The 22,046-nt window shown below is 38.7% G+C and overlaps 4 protein-coding genes and 1 non-coding gene across 6 annotated transcripts; 3 read left to right on the forward strand and 2 right to left on the reverse strand.

Annotated features, from left to right (window-relative positions):
• Positions 1–2,916: 2,916 nt before the first annotated feature.
• On the reverse strand, positions 2,917–4,919 carry LOC124194961 (uridine 5'-monophosphate synthase-like). Its single transcript, XM_046589371.1, has 6 exons — positions 4,759–4,919; positions 4,570–4,700; positions 4,120–4,500; positions 3,680–4,056; positions 3,395–3,618; positions 2,917–3,327 (listed from the first exon to the last, which is right to left on the reverse strand). Exons 2-6 carry the CDS (start codon positions 4,696–4,698, stop codon positions 3,029–3,031), a joined length of 1,410 nt encoding a protein of 469 aa, XP_046445327.1. The 5' UTR covers positions 4,699–4,700; positions 4,759–4,919; the 3' UTR covers positions 2,917–3,028.
• A 462-nt stretch (positions 4,920–5,381) lies between these two features.
• Trnar-acg lies at positions 5,382–5,454 on the forward strand. The gene has a single exon. It is a non-coding gene; the product is annotated as a tRNA-Arg (tRNA).
• Positions 5,455–6,230: 776 nt separating this feature from the next.
• Positions 6,231–8,931, forward strand: LOC124194960 (cytochrome P450 3A2-like). The gene is made up of 13 exons (XM_046589370.1): positions 6,231–6,447; positions 6,529–6,625; positions 6,690–6,839; positions 6,925–7,041; positions 7,105–7,193; positions 7,292–7,443; positions 7,501–7,616; positions 7,692–7,811; positions 7,875–8,006; positions 8,080–8,168; positions 8,273–8,422; positions 8,503–8,665; positions 8,736–8,931. The coding sequence occupies exons 1-13, from the start codon at positions 6,374–6,376 to the stop codon at positions 8,820–8,822; spliced, it is 1,536 nt and encodes a 511-aa protein (XP_046445326.1). The 5' UTR covers positions 6,231–6,373; the 3' UTR covers positions 8,823–8,931.
• A 248-nt stretch (positions 8,932–9,179) lies between these two features.
• On the forward strand, positions 9,180–12,341 carry LOC124194959 (ATP-binding cassette sub-family G member 1-like). The gene is made up of 11 exons (XM_046589369.1): positions 9,180–9,319; positions 9,384–9,532; positions 9,715–9,838; positions 9,895–10,084; positions 10,149–10,294; positions 10,363–10,432; positions 10,502–10,670; positions 10,744–10,878; positions 10,964–11,121; positions 11,202–11,370; positions 11,448–12,341. Exons 2-11 carry the CDS (start codon positions 9,412–9,414, stop codon positions 12,047–12,049), a joined length of 1,884 nt encoding a protein of 627 aa, XP_046445325.1. The 5' UTR covers positions 9,180–9,319; positions 9,384–9,411; the 3' UTR covers positions 12,050–12,341.
• LOC124194958 (ATP-binding cassette sub-family G member 4-like) lies at positions 12,322–15,562 on the reverse strand. 2 transcript variants are annotated; one of them, XM_046589367.1, is made up of 11 exons: positions 15,463–15,562; positions 15,284–15,377; positions 14,970–15,093; positions 14,716–14,905; positions 14,503–14,648; positions 14,071–14,140; positions 13,822–13,990; positions 13,620–13,745; positions 13,386–13,549; positions 13,143–13,311; positions 12,322–13,071 (listed from the first exon to the last, which is right to left on the reverse strand). In XM_046589367.1, the coding sequence occupies exons 3-11, from the start codon at positions 15,062–15,064 to the stop codon at positions 12,470–12,472; spliced, it is 1,731 nt and encodes a 576-aa protein (XP_046445323.1). In that variant the 5' UTR covers positions 15,065–15,093; positions 15,284–15,377; positions 15,463–15,562; the 3' UTR covers positions 12,322–12,469. The 2 variants fall into 2 exon arrangements, with proteins under 2 accessions (XP_046445323.1, XP_046445322.1); XM_046589366.1 differs by having other exon boundaries at positions 15,485–15,553.
• Between the last annotated feature and the right edge of the window lie 6,484 nt (positions 15,563–22,046).

The following is a 22,046-nucleotide window of genomic DNA, read 5'->3' on the forward strand; positions in this document are numbered from 1 at the left end:
TTGGCGTCAATTCGATATTACAGCGTTTTGTATTTAAGTGACATTGCGATATTAGATTTTACCGTTTGATTTGAACATGTTCCGGAGACTAACGGCTCCTCACTGTGGACTCTTTGACCGCTTGCTTGCTGTAATAAGGTGAAATTCAATTGCCCGTTTCCGCTTTTGGGTATATAACATGATACGGCACAATGTGCTGAATACAAATTTGAAACAATACCCAGAACAAATTCGAAAACAAAGCACCAGCGAGTAGTAAATTTTGAAAATCAACTTAAGAAATACTTTATAGAGCGACAACCAACTCAAACCTTAATTAGATAAACAAACGAAATTTATTTAATAAAAGTAACCGCTCAGAGCGACAACAGCACATGCATCCGGCAGATGTAATCGTTAATTATTTGTGCTTTTATCGTCTCTCGAGACGACGGGATTTTTTATTAATTTCATTAATAAAATTCACTTCCAAAAAGAAAGATTTATTTAAAAAAGAAAATTTAATAAAATAAAAAACATGGAACAACAGATGACAGCAGATGGTTTGTTCGGACATTGCCTTCTTTTGCAAACCTTTTTACACTTCTTGGCTTTCAGATTTGCACTTTGTCTTTTCCAACTCGTTGACGCTTTCCTCCACCAAGAATTTTACGCTAACCAAGAGGTTGGTGGGGACATCACGGTTTGGGGTTTTTATTCCTTTTATGAGCCATCACACTTATTTTCAAGGTATTAGTCGCGATGATGTCAGGATACGTCTGATTCTTCATTGACAACGGCGGTATATTCCGTATATTCTTCGATGGTCTAGCTTATTTTCGTCTCGGTGTTCGCTTCTTCGCCTCGTTTAGCTGATTCTTCGATTGTGGTCAGAGCTATACGGAGTCTCGTTTGGTGATTGTGCTGTAACCTACTCTCCAGCAAATTGTCCCGCTCTTCGCGCAGAAACCGTAACAGTCAACCGGCTCCCCCGCAACTGTTTGTTTTCCCTTTCCATAGCAACCGACATCCCTTTGCAAATCATTGTTAGTCCATGGATGTGTTTCCCTTTTTCTCTATTACGTCAGGTTTGGAGTTCTAATTTTTCCAATCAGGGTTGACTTCGCTTAAGTCTTGGGTTGTTGTCCAAAAAAAAAAGGATGAATCATTTTGCCAATTCGGTACCTTGGACTGATGCAGATAAATTGATATGAGGAGTCAAGATCTGATGGAAGAGCATTTAATGCAATGTCATGCTCGTTTTTAAATTAATTGCGACACGGCAGCAGTTCCTTTTTCAAATCTCTGAGACTGGTTTCACTGCCGAGTCGCATTTCTTTTGATCGCCAATCCGATTCCTTTTCTTCATGATGGATTTGGTCATATCTCTACTTCTACATCTCGAGAGTCCAGCATCACCTCCTGCTTCCTGCGACGAGAACTATATATGATATCCGTTAAACAAAAAAAAATAAAAAATAAAAATAAAGATTCCCATACATCTGCTGTTGTTAGTTGAATGGCTGTTGGCGTCTTTCAAAACTGATATGTGAATCAATGATATTTTCTGCTTTACGAGAAACCATATGAACATTACAGTCGTTTACTTTAATAGTTCGTCCTTTCAAGCGCATAATTTCGGTTGCTCCCTTCCGTCGTATTATCCTCGTTTGTTTTTGGGGCGGGCAAAGAAAAAGAAGTGTGAATCGACAAATCAACAAGCAATCTATGTGCCCTGGAAAACCGCAAAGCGACATGGGAAATTGTTTTTCTTCTTTTTGTTTTTCGTAGGAAAAAGAAAATCAGTGTTTGCGGTAACAATTAATTCGACCGCATTCAGACACTCAAATTGTGATCCCTCTCGGTTAGACGGTTACGTATTAAATCGTTTCATGTGGAACGTGTGGTTTTTAAAGAAAGAAGCCGATCTCGTAAAAGTGAGCAAAAATGTGATCATTTCTCAACACACCTTCCACTATCAATCAAACGTCCGTATTCTAAATGTTCCATTTTATTTTTGGCCTCCCTCACTCTCTCCACTCCCCGCCCTGGTCCAGTCAGCTTTTGGCTACTTTCGAGTTACTCAAATACTGCCAAACGAGCCATAAATGAGTACGCGTGGTTAATGCGGTGACGGTTATTCTTTTTCTTTTGGTTTTTAAAAACCTTTTTTAAAAGCCAGTAACAAGCATCACTTGATTTTGGAGCAATTTGGCTGTTGGACAACACTCAATTTATTGTGCGCACATGTCGGTGCTCGGCCGTAACAAAGTTTCAGTTGGCAGGGTATCGACGACATTTTAAGTAGGACACCACCTCTCCTACTGTGTACTGTTTTTTCTAGAACAATTTTTACAAGTATCAGGGGTAGAAGCGTAGCAATCGTAACAGCCATCAGCTATTAACAGTACAAACAAATAAATGTGGTATACCATAACAACTCCCGACTATTTGTTCACCTTCTTACTGTATAACTACGAGCATAACCAAAAAGTGTGAAATTTGTAAACCATCAGTTGAGTAAATTTACGATAGGGAAATACCTTCATCTGTAAACCGCAAAAGAAAAGATGTCTTCGTTCGAGGCGGGTATAAATGGAGCAATGGAGTACTTGGAAAGTTGTGCCAGCGTTTCAATAAAGACATCACAGGCGTAAGCGCGGGAAATTTGTGCTTAATGAAAGACTATAACCACAAGTCCACAACCAGCAGCAGGGTAAATTCGATCGAAAATACACGGCAATTATGATGTCTTGCTCGCCTTTAACGACATGGAGGTAGACTTAATAGAAAGAAAATCTTGGTTTGACATCTAAGAAATCTTTGTCTAAAATTCTAAACATAAAATAATTAAATACTAATCTCTCGGGTAACGGGTAATAGCGGTGAACAATGCGTGGGAAGAGCATAAGTTGTTGCCTAAACTACAGACGATGATTTGAAAACAAACAAAATATTGTATTAAAGCAGATAACGCCTTGTACGGCCATCAGCAATCACAGTTTTGTGTTCCCATCACTCATTCAAAAGTGGCAAATAAGTAGATCTATTAAGGATTAGTGATTCGTTTAGTGAGAGCGGTCCAGCCTTCAGAGCGATAGTTCTCCGCGGTAGCCACCACGTCGGAGCTCTTGATCAGCCCCCTGCCGACGATGATGATATCGGCGCCACGTTCCAGCACCGCTTCAGCCGGTGAACAGTACTGCTGCCCTTTGGAATCGCCAGACTTGGATGCGGAATTGACACCGGGTGTAAATTGGATCCAGCCAGAGAAGTCAGCATCTGGTGGAGACTGTCCAACGAAACCAGCAACAATATCGGAAGCAATCAAGCCCCACTTAGCGGCTTCTGTAATTGACACATTAAGATTGATAAATGGTGTAAAAATTAATGAAATGGAGGTTATTGTCTAAACCTTTCGAGTAGTCTTGGCTGGTGAGAGCATTTTTGGTGCTCATTTCTAGAATGAGAACACAACCACAAGTTCGACGGCTATCGGATGAAGAATCACCAAACAAGTGAGTAATCATCTCTGGTCCTGCAAGTGGATGAGCAGTAATCAGATCGGCCCATTCACTAATTTTGTAAACGCCTCCGTGAAACTGCTGCTGCACTGTGTTAGCAATATCAGCAAATTTTCTGAAATGAAAACGATAAATCAGTTAACGTGAACAAAGTAAGTTACAACAATTTCATCTACCGATCTTCCATGATGAGAAATTCGTGAGCTTTGGCGACCTTTCTTAGTTGCTTCATTTTAGCCAAAGAAAAATCTTCTAGAATGTCGACATGAATCTTGAGAACAACAATCTTTGGGCCAATGGATTCTGCCAACTTGATAACTTCATCCAAACTTGTCAAATCAGCAGCAACGCATAGATTTGACTTCTTTGCCATCATCAATTCGAACAGACGCGTTGCTACAGGATGTTTAGAACTGGATCTACGTTCCTCAAGCGACTCATGCAGGCGAGGATTTCGAGACACTATAGACTGCTGGTGGCCTCTAATGAAGTCCATAACTTCTTCAGCAACTTTGTGATCCACTTTGCTTTGTTTTTCCAAGGATGCCATGATCTGAAACAAAAAGAGAGAATGTCACATGAATTCTTAGCCTAATGATCAATAACATGATGTTACCTCTTCTACATGAAACACAGCACTCAATTCAATGCCATGCTTTGCCAAATTTTCCTTCCCACCTTGTCTACGGTCAAGCAACACAATTGCATGTGTAACTAAAATGCCAAGTTTTCTCAACTCAACTGCTGTTTCAAGGACACTGGTTCCTGTAGTAACAACGTCTTCCACAATGATGCAATTCATTCCCGGTCTGAAATCACCTTCAATCAATTTCTTTGTGCCGTAATCTTTGGCTTCTTTTCGCCTCAGAAGCATTGGTACTCGATTGGTAACCGAGATGAGAGTGGCTATCGGCAGAGCAGTATATGGAACACCACATATAAGATCAACATTTGCATTGTATGCACATTTTTTCCACAGTAACCCTGCCACTTTTTCCTAATCAAATTGACACATGCAAAAACATATTAGTAGGTTATAGTTTTTTAACTTGAAATTGTTGCCTACCAAAATAGCGGGATAAGAAATAATCAGTCGAAAGTCGAAATAGATAGGTGATACTTGTCCACCTTTCAATGTGAAGGAACCAAATTTGACGGCCTGGATGTCAAACAGCTTGGTAGCTAATTCATCCATTTCTACTAAAAAATTGGATATGAGAAGGGAAAGGAATAATAAATTATAAACAATAATTACCCGGGGTTTGTTAATGACAATTACTCAATGAATAAATAAAAAAGGGAGGTTTAAAGCTATTAATCTTCTTGGCGTTTGAATAGCGACTCGAAAGACAAACGTAAATGTGCCGAGTTACACTACACAAGATACAAATAGCGGGACAACCAGCTACGAATAAAACTGCGGAATTCGTCTGCAAGATTTCATTCAATACCAACGAATGGCGCCTCTAGGGTGACAAGTTGTAAACGCGGTTTTTTCAAACACTTGAAATAAAAAATAACTCATTAGTCGCAGCAAAATTTTCAAATAAGAAATAGAAGTTGTTAGTTAAAATATTCTTTTATGCTATAGCGTAATGAAAATGAATGCCTAGTTGCCTACATATGAAAACCCAATTTTGAGGGGTTGCGTTTTTTTAAAATTCAGGATGACTTTGGATTAAGGAATAGTTGTGATTAATAATTGTTGTGTAATTTTCTCTAGGTTTCTTTTTCTAAAATTAATGAACTCATATCCCAGTTATAAGTAAAGTTTTTCTTATCTAAATAAACTAGAAAGAAGAGGAGTGGTTTTTAATCAACCCCACCCCAACAAATTTCCTGAAATTTTATAAAATTTAATTGTACTTATAATAATATGGTCCTGTGGCCCAATGGATAAGGCGCTTGCCTACGGAGCAAGAGATTCCAGGTTCGATCCCTGGCAGGATCGATGAAACTGGTAAAAAAATACTTTTGTTTATGGTTATGGTAAACTTTAAAGAGTAGGATTTTATTCAATCAAAACAGATGGCTCAAATACTGATCACCCGTTAATATCACACGAGATCATCTGTTGAGTTCTCTTTTCATACTGTTTAGGACTGTCTTCTATGCAATGAAAATTATTTTACCATCACTGTATGATAAACCATGATAGCCATGCCGCCTTCACACAATTTACAAATCATCAACTTGTCCTTCAATTCCGAGTGCTTCCTTCCTTTAAAAGGCTCGATGTCATGAATCATGATCCCACTTGATACATCCGTTTGAAGCTGCGTCGTTCCTCCGCTGTGTCCCACTTTCTCTCCGAGTTTTTCATCACAGCAGAGATCTAGCGAATGTGTTGTGACTATATCTATTCTACACTGTGGTGGATGGCACAGCAGTCTTCACATTTTTGTTGTACTGTATTGTAATGCGTTAAGGTATTTTTTAAAGGCTCGGTCTCAAGGATATGACTGTGCATCTGACCTGGAAAAAAAATTAGAGGGCAATAATTTATTTTAATTCAGGGAAATAAAATCTATTTGATTTTTGCTTTTTCCACATTTCTGGCTGGATTCATTTATTTTTCTTATCGTATCTCATATAGCCTAGTAACTATCAAATTTTAGATAAAAAGTTCCCAAAGCGGCAACAGGCCAACAGCTATCGCTCAAATCTGAAAGTTCTTATCTTTTTAAAATACAGAAACTGTATATTTATTTAAAATAATACAGAAACAACGATTTTTGGAACGAAAACGAGCAAATTTAGTAAAGTTGTGTGCCGTCCGTCCTTGATCCACGCAACAGATGGCCGTCACGTTTGCAACAAAATTATTTTCCCCCGCCATCCTTTCAGTTTGGTTTGCCTTTCGTCCTTGAATGGATGCGTTGGAAATTCTCTCTTCGCCCATCACTTGGGCGGTAACAGTCGGCACTCTGTACATCTTTTACAGGCATGTTTTTTTCCCCGTTAATTTCATCGTTTAATTTTCATTACACTGACATGTATGTTCGTACTAATTCGTAATTCACAGGTATGTCACGTCTACCTTCAATTACTTTTCTGATCAAGGAATTCCTGGCCCCAAACCAATGCCCTTTTTCGGCAATATGTGGGGCATCTGGAAATTGGTAAGGTGACCCCCGTGGAATATTATCAACTCTTTTCACATTACAATTATTATTATGATTACAGAGTATTTCAGAGTACGACATGTCATTGGTGAAAAAGCACGGCAAAGTGTTCGGTTATTATGACGGACCGCAACCGAACCTGTGGATAACAGACTTGGAATTGATCAAGGCCATCTTTGTCAAAGATTTTGATCATTTTGTTGACCGCAGAGTAATTATTAATGTTTGGATAATAAGTTAATGTTGCCTCACAGCTGTAAAGGAGACATTTTCTTTTTTTCAATCTTATTGATTAGACTCTTAACTTCAAAACGAAAATTGTCCGGAAATGGTTGACAGTCGTGAAGGGCAAAGAGTGGAAGGATATCAGGTCGTCAGTTACTCCAGCGTTCACTACTGGGAAAATCAAGCGCGTAAATTTAAAACATTTACAACCAAAATGCTGTTTTGAAGATTGTCGAATTAATTTTTAACAGATGTCGCTGCTGATTAAAGAATGCGTTGAAATATTGAGTAATAGAATTAGCGCTGTCGCCCAAAGTGAAGGAAAGATGAACGCCAAACTGTAAATTTAAAAAAAAAAAACACGCATGTCCATTTTGTAACTCGTTTAACTAATTCCTGGGCTTTCACGGTCCTTTTTCCTTTATTGATTTATGGCAGGATTTATGGCGCTTTCACGATGGACGTAATTGCTAGGTGCGCTTTTGGCCTTAAAATCGACAGTCTTGGTAACAAAGACGACCCGTTTATTAAAAATGCTCAGTTCATTTTCAACCCTCCAACTAATAAAACACCACTCATCTTACTACCCTGTAAGTCTCAAGTGTTCATTTATTATGATTTACTCATTCTTGTTTATTTTCCGGCAGTCATGTACCCCAAGTTGTTTTCCTTGGTTGGCGAAAGTATGTTTGTTACCAAACAGTTGAAATTCTTTTTCGAACTATTGGAGAATATTCTCCGAGAGCGAGCGCAATCGGAACAGGTATTACATATTTAGATTTTCATAAATTAATTCTTGGTTTTAGTCCCTTTTGTATTTATTTTTGCACGCCTATAGAAATACCACGACTTTATTGAAATGGCCCAAGAGGCCATCTCCGAATTCACGAAGGTAGTCGATGGCAAAACGGTGCCGATGTGGTCACCCGAGGAGATAAAAGAAATTGTGATAGGCCAGGTAATGAATAATAAATTTTCTATCTTTGTGTTGCCTGTAATAAATGTTGTTACGTTTCAAAAGTCGACGCTGTTCTTGTTAGCCGGGTTCGATCAGACGGCCACCACCTTGACCAACACCTGCTTCCAACTGGCCAGGAATCCGGATATTCAGGAAAAGCTGCACGAAACCATCTTGCAGAAACTGGAAGATTATGTCTGTCGTCTATTTATAAGGTTCAGCACTTATCATTTCGCATTCGTTAATGGAGTATATTTCCCTTTTTCAGGAAGATGTATGTCACGAAATGGTCCAAGATATGCCCTATCTCGAACAGATTATCCAAGAGGTTTTGCGCTTTTATCCTGCAGCTCTACGGTGCGTAATTTAATAGCATTTAAAATTAATAATACAAAAAATACTTAGTTGCCTTTAAATAATGGTTTCTGTTGAATCAATAATTTATTGGCTCTCGTATTAAGAACTGAGCGCCTGTGTACGAAAGATATCTCTTACGATCATGGCGGTGGTCGTGTTCACATAAAAAAAGGAGTTTTAGTTACCGTTCCAATCTATGCCGTTCACCACTCAGAGGAATACTACCCTGACCCAGAAACGTTTGATCCAGAAAGGTAATTCAATTGAATACGCAACGGATTTATATTACGTCGTCGTAAATATCATGAAAAAATGTTTTTACGCGTATTTCCAGGTGGAGCCCCGAGAACAAAGCCAAGCGCAACCCGTACAGTTTCATGGCGTTCGGGGCGGGTCCGCGCAACTGCATTGGGATGCGCTTTGCCATGGAAGAGCTCAAATTTGCTATCACCGCACTGGTCAAGCAATTTCGGTTCTTTCCAGTTGAAGAAACTCCGGTACGAATTTTCAGATATTTCAGCGCTGTGAAATAAATGAGCACTGATGACGTTATTTTTCACTCGACAGGAAAAACTCCGTTTTGATGTTGGATTCCAGCCAGCTTTACAGCCTATGAACGCCATATTGGGCATTGAACTCCGTCAACCCAACTAAAGCAAAAAAATTAATAAATAATAAAAAAAAATAATAATAATATTATCGTGGCAAATGCCACGATAATTTATGAATAAATAGCCGATTAATTTTTTTCTTTGAAAAATAACCTGCGCTTTCCTTTTCCTGTACTCTCTAAAGTCTCTATGTTTATCTATTATACGACCTTCAACAGGTCGTTATCGTTTTTTCCCGCTACAAGCGCCACTTGAGTAGTCATTTCCAGTTGGATTAGATTGGGGTGGAAGTGGAATATACCGTTTGTGTCCGCTCAGTGGTTGACAGTTGTCAGCTAAGAGCCTGAGACTCAATAGCTTGGTCTAATAGATGCAATATTGACATTGTAAAACAAAGCAACAGGTGCCCCAGTGTTTTGGTTTTCGAACTAGGCCTACTGTTTGTTTTGGTCCTTTTTGAAATTTCTTTCTGACTTCTGTGCAATTAGCGTCGTTGTAAAATTATCGTTTTTTTATTACCTGTAATAATTTTAAAAAAAGGTAAACAGCAATTAAACACTTCTGATTGCTTTCGTTTAAAGAAAATGTTTTGTAACGCCAATAGGGTCGAAAATTACATATCAAATTAGAAAATGGACACCGAAATTAAACTAAGTGGATGGAGCCCAGCACTGATGGCAGGCAAAACCAAACTCCAAGAGGGAGGTTCACTGGATCTCACATTCTGTGATCTGAGCTATTGTGTGGGAAAAGGTAAATTTTGTCACTTCACAATAATAAATTGTCCAGCAATAATCATAAAAAAGCATTTTATATTTTTTATAACTGGAAACTCACTCAAGTTGTTGTGCTGTTTTGACAGTGTCAAATGTATATCCCTTGTTTAATCTTTATGGCTGGGTGAAAAAACTGACCCAAATTTATTGTTTTTTTAGGCAAGAAATTAAAAACAATTTTACACCAAATCAGCGGCTCCTTCAAGTCGGGCCAGCTCACCGCTATTTTAGGGCCGTCTGGAGCAGGGAAAACATCGCTAATGAACATTCTAGCCGGCTTGAAGTGAGTTTTATAGTTTCCAACTTTATTAAATTAATCAAAATAATTTTTTGAAACAGGAAAAGTGGAACACAGGGCAAAGTTTATGTCAATGGGGCGGAACGAGATTTCAAAACCTTCCGCAAAAAGTCTGCCTACATCACTCAAAAGGATCACCTTTTGAGGAACCTAACTGTTGACGAGTACATGATCTCCGCCGCCCATCTCAAACTGGGCAACGCCGTTTCCAACAAAGAAAAGATTTCGACAGTAGGTGCTAAACTTGTCGTAATAAAGCCCACCGTAATTAAGTGTGAAATTTTTTTGTTTGTAGATAGAACTCGTTATGAAGACGCTGGGATTGACAAATAGCCAACACACACGAATTTCGCGCTTATCCGGCGGTGAATGCAAGCGGCTGTCTATCGCACTAGAACTAATTGACAATCCATCCGTCTTGTTTTTGGACGAACCAACCAGGTGAAATATTATACTAAAATTAAGTTTTAAGTAAGTGATGTTAATCATTCATTTTTATACCTGGCTAGTGGATTGGACAGCTCGTCTAGTTTGCAGTGCGTTGCCCTGTTACGTGAAATTGCCAGGAGTGGCAGAACGGTAAACATTTTATTTACGAGCCTAAAATAATCTTGTTGATTGCAGAAAATTAATATTTTGTTTCGTTAGGTGATCGCTACTATCCATCAGCCAAGTTTTCGGATGCTGAACCACTTTGATCATCTCTACATTGTAGCCAGTGGATCATGCATCTACCAAGGACCTGTTGGGTCTCTGATTTCTTACTTCAAATCCATGAATTTGAATTGTCCGAGTTTTCACAATCCAGCTGATTTTGGTATTTATTTAAGAACAGTGTTATTCAATTAAAAAAAAAATGTTGAATATAACTTTTGTGATCTCTTTTTCAGCACTGGATGTTGCCTCTGGAGAATATGGCGACGTGCTGGAAAGGCTGGTCTCCGGTGTGGAAAACGGGCGCAAGGTTTACCAAGATACTTCAATGGAGACGACGACATCAGCTGTGGTAAGCAGTAGCCAGAATAGTAAGTGTCAATTTGATTATTTATTTCATCTTATTTAATTCGGTCTGTAACACATGCAATCGATGGAAATTTGTAATTGCGACAGATACCGGAGATATTGACGCTGACGAAGAAGTTTCCATGTTGAGCGGCCTTCCCAAGAAGAAGTTGGCGACTGGAAATCGACTGATGTACGCCACGCCATTTCATACGCAAGTGGCTGTTTTACTTGGGCGGACATGGCGAACGATATGGAGAGACAAAGTATATACCTCATTATTAAAGTATATTTCTCTTATTTATTATTTTAAACCGTTTTTAATTGTATTATTTCGAGTAATCAGATCCTGACGACGATGCGTCTGGGTGTTCATGTGGTCGTGGCCATCCTGGTGGGATTTCTTTACTGGCAGATCGGAGATGACGCCGCCTCCATCTTCAACAACGTCGGGATGATCTTCTTCAACATGCTCTTCATCATGGCCGCGGCCATGATGCCAACCGTCCTCACTTGTTAGTAAAAAAAAAAAAAATCCACATAAAATTAAACCAGAAAAAAATTTCCTAATCAATTCTTTTCTTTATTACAGTTGCCTTGGACACGGAGGTACTGATTCGAGAGCATTTGAATCAATGGTACAGTCTCAAAGCCTACTACCTGGCCAGGACGTTGGCCGACATTCCGTTCCAGATTTTCTACCCGGTTGTTTATTTAGTACCCGTTTACCTGATGACCGACCAACCGATGAGCCTTGAACGCTTCGGCCTCCTGCTGGCAATGATGATCTGGTTGTCGTTGGTGGGACAAGGTTTTGGTCTCTTTTTCGGCGCCGCCTTCGACATCCAGGTGGCTTCGTTCTTTGCCCCGACGAGCATCGTCCCCATCTTCCTCCTGTCGGGATTCTTCGTCACTTTCGATTCCATCCCGAGGTACATCAGCTGGTTGACTTATTTCAGTTTTGCCCGCTACGGGTTCGAAGGATCCATGCTATCCGTTTACGGCTACGACCGGTCGCCTCTCAGCTGTTCGGAATCTTACTGCCATTTCCGCTTCCCCGAAAAGTTTCTAGAGCAATTTGACCTCACCAGGAGCTCCTACAGTTGGTCTGTGGTCGGTTTGTTGGTTAATTACATTCTGATCAGAACGGCTGGTTACTTGGCCTTGCGTTTCAAACTGAGGCACGTCCGTTGAATCGCTTTCACATTTTTTGTTCTCTGAGCATTTAAATTGCAACTCAAATTCCCAGTTTGAACCCATTTAAGAGATGTTCCATGACTTTATAGATCATTCGTGCCTTCCATGACTTAAAACACTGCCGCATTTGAGTGCTGTTCAATATTTGTCCTGCCAAACAGCAAGCAACAATATACCGGTAGCTATTAAATATTTCTAGGGATCTATTTTGGTTATTATTATATCAGATTTTGATTCAGTTTTGTAACGACTATTTTATAACAATAAAATAAAATGTGGAAATTGCGTATATTTGATCACAAGTCGTAACTATGGGTACGGAATAATTAGATAAATACTGTCATGTCAAAATTGAGTATTTATAGTTCTTTAAATCTCTAACAAACCAGGGATTCGCCCTGTTAAAAAAACAAACATTCAACGCATATATTTCAGCTTGAAACTCAAGGCGAAATAACCGATAACGCGCACGACAAGGAAAAACGTCAGCATACCAACGACGGACAAAAAGTAGGAGCTCTCCGCCATGTCGAACTGCTCCAGCAGCTTGTGGGGATAGCGTAAATGGCAGTACATTTTCGAGCAGGCGAGAAGCGGCCGGTCGAAACTGTAAATGGACAGCATGGATCCTTCGAAAGCGTAGCGCATAAAACTGAAATAAGTCATCCACGACATGTAGTAAGGGACCGAGTTGAGATTGACCAGGAAGCCGGCGAATAAAACGAACGGAATGCAGCCCGTCGGAGCGAGGAAAACGGCGACTTGAATGTCGAAACAAGCGCCCAGCAGCAGTCCGATTCCCTGGCCGCACAGCGCCAGGGAGATGGTGATGCCCATGAGCATAGCGAAACGGTCGGCGCTCATCGGCTGACCGGACATCAAGTAGACGATCGACACGTAAATGCCCGGGAAGAGGACTTGAAACGGAATGTCGGCGATCGTTTTTGCGATATAATACGCCTTGAGACTGTACCAGTGATTCAAGTGCTCTCGAACCAGCACTTTTCTCTCCAGCGGAACTGTTTTGTCGAACGGAGAACAAAGAGATTGTTAGAACTGGGCAAATGTTGATTGTTTTGGCTAAACTTACAGGTGACGACAGTGGGCATCGTCGAGGCGAATAAAATGACGAGGAGATTGAAAAAAAGCATCGAGGCGTTGTTAAGGATCACTGCCGCGTCGTTTCCGCCCAGCCAGTACATCGTTCCCACCAGGAGCCCCAGAAAAACGTGAGTGAAGAAACGGACTTTGGTCAGCATCTGTTTTTTAATAAGGTAATAAAATATCGGTAAAATATGAAAATTGAATTCAAAGTAGCAGATATTAAGTATACCTTGTCTCTCCAAATAATTCTCCAGGTTCGTTCGAGTAGAACGGCAACTTGCGTGTGGAATGGCGCAGAGTAAGTTGGTTTCTCTTTCTTCCTCGAGCCACCACCGCCCATCAAAGTGACGGTGACATCCTTGGTGTCATCCATTTGACTTTCAAATATGGGAGCTGTGCGAAAGAACATTCTCTGAAGTGTCAGAACTGAGAAATTGACAAAGTAATTCTTCGATTATTATACCAGGAACAGGAGATTGCATCGCCATCTCTGACGCGGAATTTTCCTGGTAAACGAGACGGCCGTTCTCGATACCGGACACCAAGCCGGGTAGTACGTCGCCGTATTCTCCACAAGCCACGTCCATTACTACGCAAGAATTATTATTTTTAATAAATTAGTCATTTCAAGGTAAATGAAAGGGGCTGTCAAGGAAAATAGTCACCAAAATCGGCCGGATTGTGGTAACTGGGACAATTCAAATTGGCTCTCTGTAAATAAGGCACTAACGACCCGATCGGCCCTTGGTAGATGCACGAACCACAAGCTACAATGTATAGGTGGTCAAAGTAATCCAGCAATCGAGAGCTCGGCTGATGAATGGTCGCAACAACCTTTTTCAATCACAAAACAAAAAAAGAACAATTAAAAAAAGAAGTTTAATTTCGAGATTTATTTTTAGAATTCTCATTACCGTTCGGCCGCTCCTGGCAATTTCCCTCAATAATCCAACGCATTGTAAACTCGCCGAACTGTCCAATCCGCTATCAGGAAAATTCAGTTGTTAAAATTAGACCTCAACATTCGTCCGGGTCTTATTGACTTTACCCACTAATAAGTCAACATTTGACTGACGCACACTATTTTTAAGGTTAGAGTAGGCCAGAAAGGTAAACAAATAGTATCAAAGTCTAACACGGTCTAACACAACATATAGCATATCACCATTCTTTTTTTTTAGATCTTGTACTATACCAGCAGAGTGCTGGTAACTCGTATACGTAAATTAAAGGTTATACTGGTTGATATCGATCGAAAGATACCGAAAAAGTAAATAAACTCTGTCTTGTGTGTTCTCCAGTCACAGATTTTTATCATCGGTCATGAGATAAAGTTGCATGTTTACCTGGTTGGTTCGTCAAGAAAGAGGATGTCTGGATTGTCCAGCAACTCCAGTCCGATCGAAAGCCTTTTGCATTCGCCACCCGACAAGCAGCCGATTTGCGTCCGTCTGCTTTCCGTTAACCCCAGCGTTTTCATTACATGTTCAATCTAGAAAAAAAAAAAAAAATCCAATTTCACTGTCAAGTTCCTGACGAAATGAAGATGAGAGGCATACCATCGATAATTTGTCATTGATAGGAACACGGTTGCCCAGTTTAAGATGAGCAGCGGAGATCATGTACTCGTCAACGGTTAGATTCGTCAAAAGGTGATCCTGTTGGCTGATGTAGACGGAATGTTTCCGGAAGGATTTCAGCTCTCGATCGACGCCATTCACGTAGACCTGACCTTCAACTCCGCTCGTCCTGTAAACATGCCACGATTTTCACTCTAGCGTAACTGTCAACTCAAATTTGGACATCAACTCACTTCAAACCGGCTAGAATGTTCATTAGGGAAGACTTTCCAGCTCCGGACGGCCCCAATATGACAGTCAACTGGCCGGACTTGAAGGCGCCGCTCATTTGATTTAAGATTCTTTTGGCGTTTTTCCCTACAAACAGGTATCGTTATTAAATGGTTGAATTACATAACAAAGAATCTGATTCGATTGGGGGTTGCCGCTGCATATACGTAGCAAAAACCTAACGGTAAAATGCACTTCCTTTGCATCGTCAGTAACGGTGTACTATTAGCCGCATTCAAGATTGAATAGCACAAAGAAGCACAAGAAAATGGCTTACCTTTGCCCGTCGTGAAAGATAAATCACGAAAGGTGAGATCCAAGGACTCGTCGTCGTGGATTTTCGCTGCTGTTTTTAGGTCCGAACTTGCCACCTGCATTTCGAATTCCATTCAATTCTTTTGTATTTGGATAATTGGAAAACTGAAATTTCGAATGACACGAAAAAAAATAACAAACACAGCTTGAATAAATATGCTTCCTTCTTTCTGTCCCGACCAGCTGTCAAGTGACTTTTCATTTCAACAAAACAAAAATAGTCGAATAACGAATAAACAGGTGTCTGTTGTTAGGATTAAACAGCGTTGCCAGATAAACGCGTAGCAACGCAAGCGCCAATTTTAAAAGAGTCGAATAGACTCTTCAATCTTCAAACAAAACTACACAATCTAGAGGCTTGTATTTTTATAGAGGAGTTACATTCACAAGACATATTGAAATGAAATGCTGGAATTTGGAGGTGGCCCAGTTTGAAGGGATTCAGTTTGCGACAACTTAAAAAAAAAGGCCGTCAACGCACGATGCGGTTGCTTTGTATCTCATTTGCTATTGAGATACAGAAATTTAAATATGACTACCTCTGAACTTTTTGTCCCCTGTTAAAAAAACCAAGAATAAAAATCTCATGAAATGAAAATTTCTTGAGAAATAGAACTAGACCAGTTTTCTTAAATTACATATTAGGGACCGGTTTGATTTCACTGATTCCGAAATTCACCCTAAAAACCAACATCTCCCAAAATTGGGAAAAATGGAGAGAAATACACAGGTTCTACTCAAGGACCTAATTTGTAATCGATTGTTACTAATTTATATTCGATTGTTTTCGGTATCAAAAGTCATTCATCAATCAAACCCAAAATTTATTATTGTTTGTATAAAAGCGATCGACAGTTTGGGCACAGCGGCGATAATCATATTTGTATTATAATGGACTAATGGAGCAGTTATACATCCTGCGTTGCGCATTCTCCGCAAATCCGCAAATTTCATTTGTGTCCAAGTTGGTCTCTGTCGCCTACAGCGTCTTATGGGAAAACCAACTTCTCCTCGGTAAAAAAATTGTTTTCTATAAATTCTTTATCTTTAAAATCTTAATCTCTATTATTTAAATTTTTTGCGATTATTTGAACAGTATTTAATTTGAAAATAAGAATAAAAGAAACTAAAAAGAAAAAACAAAATTTAGTAGAAAAACGTGTGTTGCTTTATTTGCTTTTATGTAACTTGCTAATTTTTTGAATTTAGCTAATCTATAAATATTTCTCACACAAAAAAACGAAATATATATTTTTTTCAAATTAAATACTGTTCAAATAATCGCAAAAATTTAAATACTTTAATATAATTTTTTACATACTTTACCTCGCTCCAGTTGCAGAGCACTCTAAAATTCACGCAAGAATGTCTTTCCATGCTCTTTTACGCTATCAGCCTCTGTACTCCACCAACGTTTCGAACGAAACGAGCCTAAATGAAATAAACAATAAAACGCAGAAGTAGACTTTGACAAACGGATAATTCGGACGACAAAATGGATAATTATGGCTGTTTACCAACGCTTCACACTTTTTTTTTCGACAAAGAGCGCATTTTCGAATGCCACTAAATCTTCTAAGGTGCTAAGAGGCAACTCTTTCAAAGGATCCAATTCCTCTCTTGCTTCAGGGTGATATGGATAAATCCGGCAAGAAATTCGAGAAACTTATCGTTGAATATTGTCAACGTTCTCATTTATTTCCTAAACAACCCATAGTACAGCGTCAGCAGGTACCTCACAGCGACAATTTTTTACACCAGACGGGCGTTGATTAATTAATCCTTCGGGAACACGTCGTACATTAGTAATGACATTTGCAATTGAACCACGTTGACTACCGCTAGCAATAAGGTGTTCAACAGAAGGCCGTCGAAGAGATTTGCCAACCGGTAGAGCTTCCTTTCTTCCGCCTTCCTTAGCACAGCTACCACTTGAAACAGGTTTTTTGACACAGGAGAAAGAACAACAGGAATGCAACGAGGTAGGACTTGATTGACGTAACCCTTTCTAGTGTGGCTATAGTTCGGCTAGTAGATTGTTCACTCGGAGCATGTCGATTAGAAATGACGACGAATGTAGCTTGATGACGGGTCATTCCGCCGAGTTTCGAATTTTTTCGTCGCAAAAAAAAATCGATTTGCTTCATTTTTTTATCGCGTGTTCTTCATAACATTAAAAAACATTTTACCAAAGGATTTTTTTTTATCGTGAACGGGAAGCCTTCAATTAAATGTTAAAGTTTTGCGCTTTTTCACAAATTTTATGCGCGTTTTTTCATTTAAATCACTGCGCAGGTCCTTTAAAATAATTTTGAAATTTTGAAAAAATAACGATAAAAAAGAGAATTTTTTTCTCTTTCTAATGATGTATTTGGAACTTTAAAATTTTTTTGTCTTCATGGAGCAATCTCAGTTCAAAGATTTTTTTTAAAATAGTCAGCTGATTAAATCTCTTCTTTCGGATCGAACCCAAATTTGTACCAGTTATAGGTGGTAGTATGAAGAACATCTGGTAAAAGAATGAAACTTGTTCCGCAATCCGTTCAAGAGTTATGAATTTTTTAATTTCGTTTTTTTCCCTATGCCTTTAGTACGCGCGCACCATCCCTCCCTCTCCCTCTCCCTCCCTCCCTCCGCGGGGAAAGGGAGCGCGTGCATCATTTCGTTTTTTTCCCTATGCCTTTAGTACGCGCGCACCATCCCTCCCTCTCCCTCTCCCTCCCTCCCTCCGCGGGGAAAGGGAGCGCGTGCATCAAAGGCATAGGGAATAAAAACGAAATTAAAAAATTCATAACTCTTGAACGGATTGCGGAACAAGTTTCATTCTTTTACCAGATGTTCTTCATACTACCACCTATAACTGGTACAAATTTGGGTTCGATCCGAAAGAAGAGATTTGATCAGCTGACTATTTAAAAAAAAATCTTTGAACTGAGATTGCTCCATGAAGACAAAAAAATTTTAAAGTTCCAAATACATCATTAGAAAGAGAAAAAAATTTTCTTTTTTATCGTTATTTTTTTAAATTTCAAAATTAACTTAAATGACCTGCGCAGTCATTTAAATGAAAAAACGCGCATAAAATTTGTGAAAAAGCGCAAAACTTTAACATTTAATTGAAGGCTTCCCGTTCACGATAAAAAAAATCCTTTTGTACAATGTTTCTTAATGTTATGAAGAACACGCGATAAAAAAATGAAGCAAATCGATTTTTTTTGCGACGAAAAAATTCGAAACTCGGCGGAATGACCCTGACCTATACTAGACTTGCTTCCACTATTGGTAGATTTTTCAATAGTAGAACGTCTATTAGAGCTCAGGTCATGAGATTCTCAAGAGACTTAAATAAAAAATTGTCAACATGTTCTTAGTTTCATGGCTCATGGAGCTAATGGCTGTTTAGTTGATAAGTAATTCATTATTGAAGTTTCAGTAGGAAAAAATTTTGAAGTGTCAGTTATTTAACTTTCAGAATTCCGAGGTCACTTTAGTGCAGGATGCACGTATGTAAGAAAGAAAAAGGGTATTGTATTTCAAGGAAAATTGTAAATTAACAGAGGGATCACTCTGCGATCAAGACCCTAATAAGGGTGTAGACAATAGATTAAGCTCTTTGAAGCTCTTTTTTGTCGCTACATATAACGCCCCCTTTTCCTCGGACTTTTGCCAAGGTGATTTAAGAACATAAGATAACGCGCCAAATACAACAACTGAAGCGAAAGAGCCCAACCCCCCAAAAAATATAGAAATTTGTGATAAATACCAACAGTAGAAACGAAAAAATTAGACACAACATAGGATTATGATAGCTGCTGTTTGGAAAAAAACGGTATTCCGAAAAAACGGCTCCAAACACGAATATAACAAAGTTTTGCAAATAAACAATGTTCTGCTTGGTAAAGGAAACAAAAAACGGGACTGGCATTCCGGCAAAGAGGTTCCGAACACGGACTATGTTAATGGCGTTGTGGCGAGAGCTGCTTTATTCTGGAACATTGCTCTTTCCTCGTCTAAATACGTAAATGAAATAAATAGTAACAAACGGACAATACGGGCGGGTTGGGTGGGATTGAGGGTCTCAATCCGTTATTTCTACTATATTTCAAATTACCTTTCGGCATCGCAGACGCAGAGCAATCCCTCTGTTGAGGGTAACGAAATAATTGTTTTAGTTATGAGAATGACGAATTCATTTATTTTGAACATAAAGAACCATAATACATTCTATGGATACCGTTAATATGACAACAAAGGTGCTCTTGGGGGCGAGTAACATTTCTCGATTTAAATGCTTCAAAGTGATTTTTTTCGTCAACGACGTAATTGTAATCATAATCACAAAAAGGCGTAAGATCTATTGTAGAGGACGTTTTTTAAGACTCAGTTGATAACGTTCATATTGATTACATGCATTTAGTGTTTATTGGAACATACAAAAAATTATTGATTTGCTACTTCTACTGTCCTTTCGATAACATTAGACTAAGTCCTGCAAGTTTGGTTGCAATTTGATTTTTTTGTTGCTTTGCAAAAGGATATTCCTTGTGACTTTGCTAGGATTCCTATAGAGAAGTTCAGCACCTAACTGAGTGTAACTGATGATGGTTGGAAAGCAAACGAACTTCGTTTTGACCTTCTCTTTTTAAATATTTAAGAGTTTTTTAAGTAGAACTAGTTATCAAAACATGATGTTGCTACATATGTTGCTATGCCACTTTTATTAGAGAATGATTCTTGTCAAAGTAAAGGCCAACTAATACTCCACTAGAATTATTTTTGTCCCGCAATTTGTTTCTTTTAATGTACACAGTCTATGTCATTTGGCAAGAGCTGTAACCGAAATTCTTGAAGAAACAAGTGCGTATCCGTTTGAAAATAAAATTCAAGTAGTTAAGAACTCTGTACATAATGGAAGAATAGACATGGAACAAGCTGTTTGTCGTGCTCAGGAAAAGAATGCAATTTGCAAGACTTTTGAAAACAAAATCAGGGGTAGCTGATGTGACAATAAATCATTATTAAGCCACCGAGATATTTTTCGCTAATAACTTAATCGTGAATAGAATTTTGTTCAATTCTTTCGCTTTTTAAAATTCCTTTTAAAATTTTAAAGCACCCAAAATAAATTGTTACCATTCAAATTGGCAGATGTCGCCTTATCTATAAATTTACGATAAGGCTTGCTGTTGTTATTTTCCTCAAAATTCACACTTTTTGTCGTGGATTTTTAAATTTCAACATGTTATTCTAGAGAGGCACAGTTTGTCAACTATGGTGCTGTCTTAATTTGCTGCCGGTTTGAACAAAAGAGAAACCGATGTAGTGGATCACTCGATTCTCTTAAATAAGTGGAGATCCCATCCGACAATTAGTATCTGTAACTCTTTTGTAACTCGCAAATAAGTTACAAAAGTTCAGGCAGATAGCGAAAAAGAAGATGAACTCTCTTGGCATTAAGTTAACTAGGGGAGATATTGAAAACTTTTCTTTTAGTTCTAAATATGGGAAACAAAACTAAGTGGACACGGTGATGATCAAGACGACAATGAGGAAGACGGACAGCCTGACATCGACCATTCTTATGAAGAAACTACATCTGACCAAGATCTCTGTGATGCTTAAGTCCCTTCAACAAGCTAATCTTCATGATTTCACTAACCATTTTAAAGATCCATCTTAAAATTTATTTTCCTTTGTACAATTAGTAGATGATGAAGGTAAATGCACGTTGTTAAAAAAAGAACATTCTGTTGGTTTTTAGAGGAGCAAACCAAAGATTAGTAGTCACCGTAATTTGCGAGTCTGTCAATTGATGTAATTTCCTGACTCTCGAAAATAACTGATAGTGGAATCAGTTGAAAAAAGACCGATTGTGCGAATCGGAGATTGGGGTCTATTTAAAACTCTTCCTGGTTCCCAAACAGGAATATTTATTCCTTCTAGGATGCGTTCGTCAGTTCCATTCTTGTATGGATAGCAAAAAATAGTCAATTTACGAATGGCGAAGCTCAAATGAGAAAAAAATGACGAAATAGGAGTGAACTGCATACATAACACATTTGAGGGACAAGTAAAAGGATCTAATAATAACATTTCTACGATTGGAGATAAAAATTGGCAGTTTTTTCATGGATTTCATCCCTGAAAACTTATATTTGCAGTTTACCTCTGCCAATCATCCCGTCTTGTCAAATGATTTCATATCCAGACAATGTTGTGTGTGATCCTTTTTTCCTTTTCCTGTCTCCTTTTTGTCAAAAGTGAAAATAATTCCAATTATATGATTTGTTGATATTGTTTAAATCTTAAGAAACACCAGCAAAAAAAAGAAATCAAAGAAAATTAGCGAACATGAGGAAACACCGGAAATGTCAGGAAAATTTGTTTCTCAATTTTCCCATTTTTCGAAAATTGCACTTGCAAAAAAAGTGAGCAACCTCTCGGCCACGGCATTCAAAAAGGCTACCTCATAGTTGGAAATCATAATTTCTGGCTCAAGGGGACTATTGATTTCTAGATCCACAATATTAATTTGCACAAGGACTTGTTCATAAAGGGCGGTGGTCTTTGCATTGATTAGTGCATATCCAACATGGAAACACTTGGGGTCTAAAATAAAAAATTATTATAGCATCAAAAGGTTAATGACTAATGAGTTATAAGCAATAAGACTTATAAGTTGTCAAAAGCAATAACGTGGAGGGTCATAAGTTTATAAAATAAAT

Source organism: Daphnia pulex, chromosome 5 (genome assembly GCF_021134715.1).
Source record: "Daphnia pulex isolate KAP4 chromosome 5, ASM2113471v1".
Taxonomy (NCBI): domain Eukaryota; kingdom Metazoa; phylum Arthropoda; class Branchiopoda; order Diplostraca; family Daphniidae; genus Daphnia; species Daphnia pulex.

Coding starts and splice junctions, on each gene's coding strand:
- LOC124194961 (XM_046589371.1), bottom strand. CDS start 4,698: ATGGATGAATTAGCTACCAAGCTGTTTGACATCCAGGCCGTCAAATTT. Junction 4,057..4,119: donor CTGTGTTTCATGTAGAAGAG/GTAACATCATGT, acceptor TTTTTGTTTCAG/ATCATGGCATCCTTGGAAAA. Junction 3,328..3,394: donor CAGCCAAGACTACTCGAAAG/GTTTAGACAATA, acceptor TGTCAATTACAG/AAGCCGCTAAGTGGGGCTTG.
- LOC124194959 (XM_046589369.1), top strand. CDS start 9,412: ATGGACACCGAAATTAAACTAAGTGGATGGAGCCCAGCACTGATGGCA. Junction 9,839..9,894: donor AACATTCTAGCCGGCTTGAA/GTGAGTTTTATA, acceptor TTTTTGAAACAG/GAAAAGTGGAACACAGGGCA. Junction 10,433..10,501: donor TTGCCAGGAGTGGCAGAACG/GTAAACATTTTA, acceptor TTGTTTCGTTAG/GTGATCGCTACTATCCATCA.
- LOC124194960 (XM_046589370.1), top strand. CDS start 6,374: ATGGATGCGTTGGAAATTCTCTCTTCGCCCATCACTTGGGCGGTAACA. Junction 7,444..7,500: donor ACCACTCATCTTACTACCCT/GTAAGTCTCAAG, acceptor ATTTTCCGGCAG/TCATGTACCCCAAGTTGTTT. Junction 8,666..8,735: donor TTCCAGTTGAAGAAACTCCG/GTACGAATTTTC, acceptor TTCACTCGACAG/GAAAAACTCCGTTTTGATGT.
- LOC124194958 (XM_046589366.1), bottom strand. CDS start 15,523: ATGAAAAGTCACTTGACAGCTGGTCGGGACAGAAAGAAG. Junction 14,906..14,969: donor AACATTCTAGCCGGTTTGAA/GTGAGTTGATGT, acceptor GCATGTTTACAG/GACGAGCGGAGTTGAAGGTC. Junction 13,991..14,070: donor TTGCCAGGAGCGGCCGAACG/GTAATGAGAATT, acceptor TGATTGAAAAAG/GTTGTTGCGACCATTCATCA.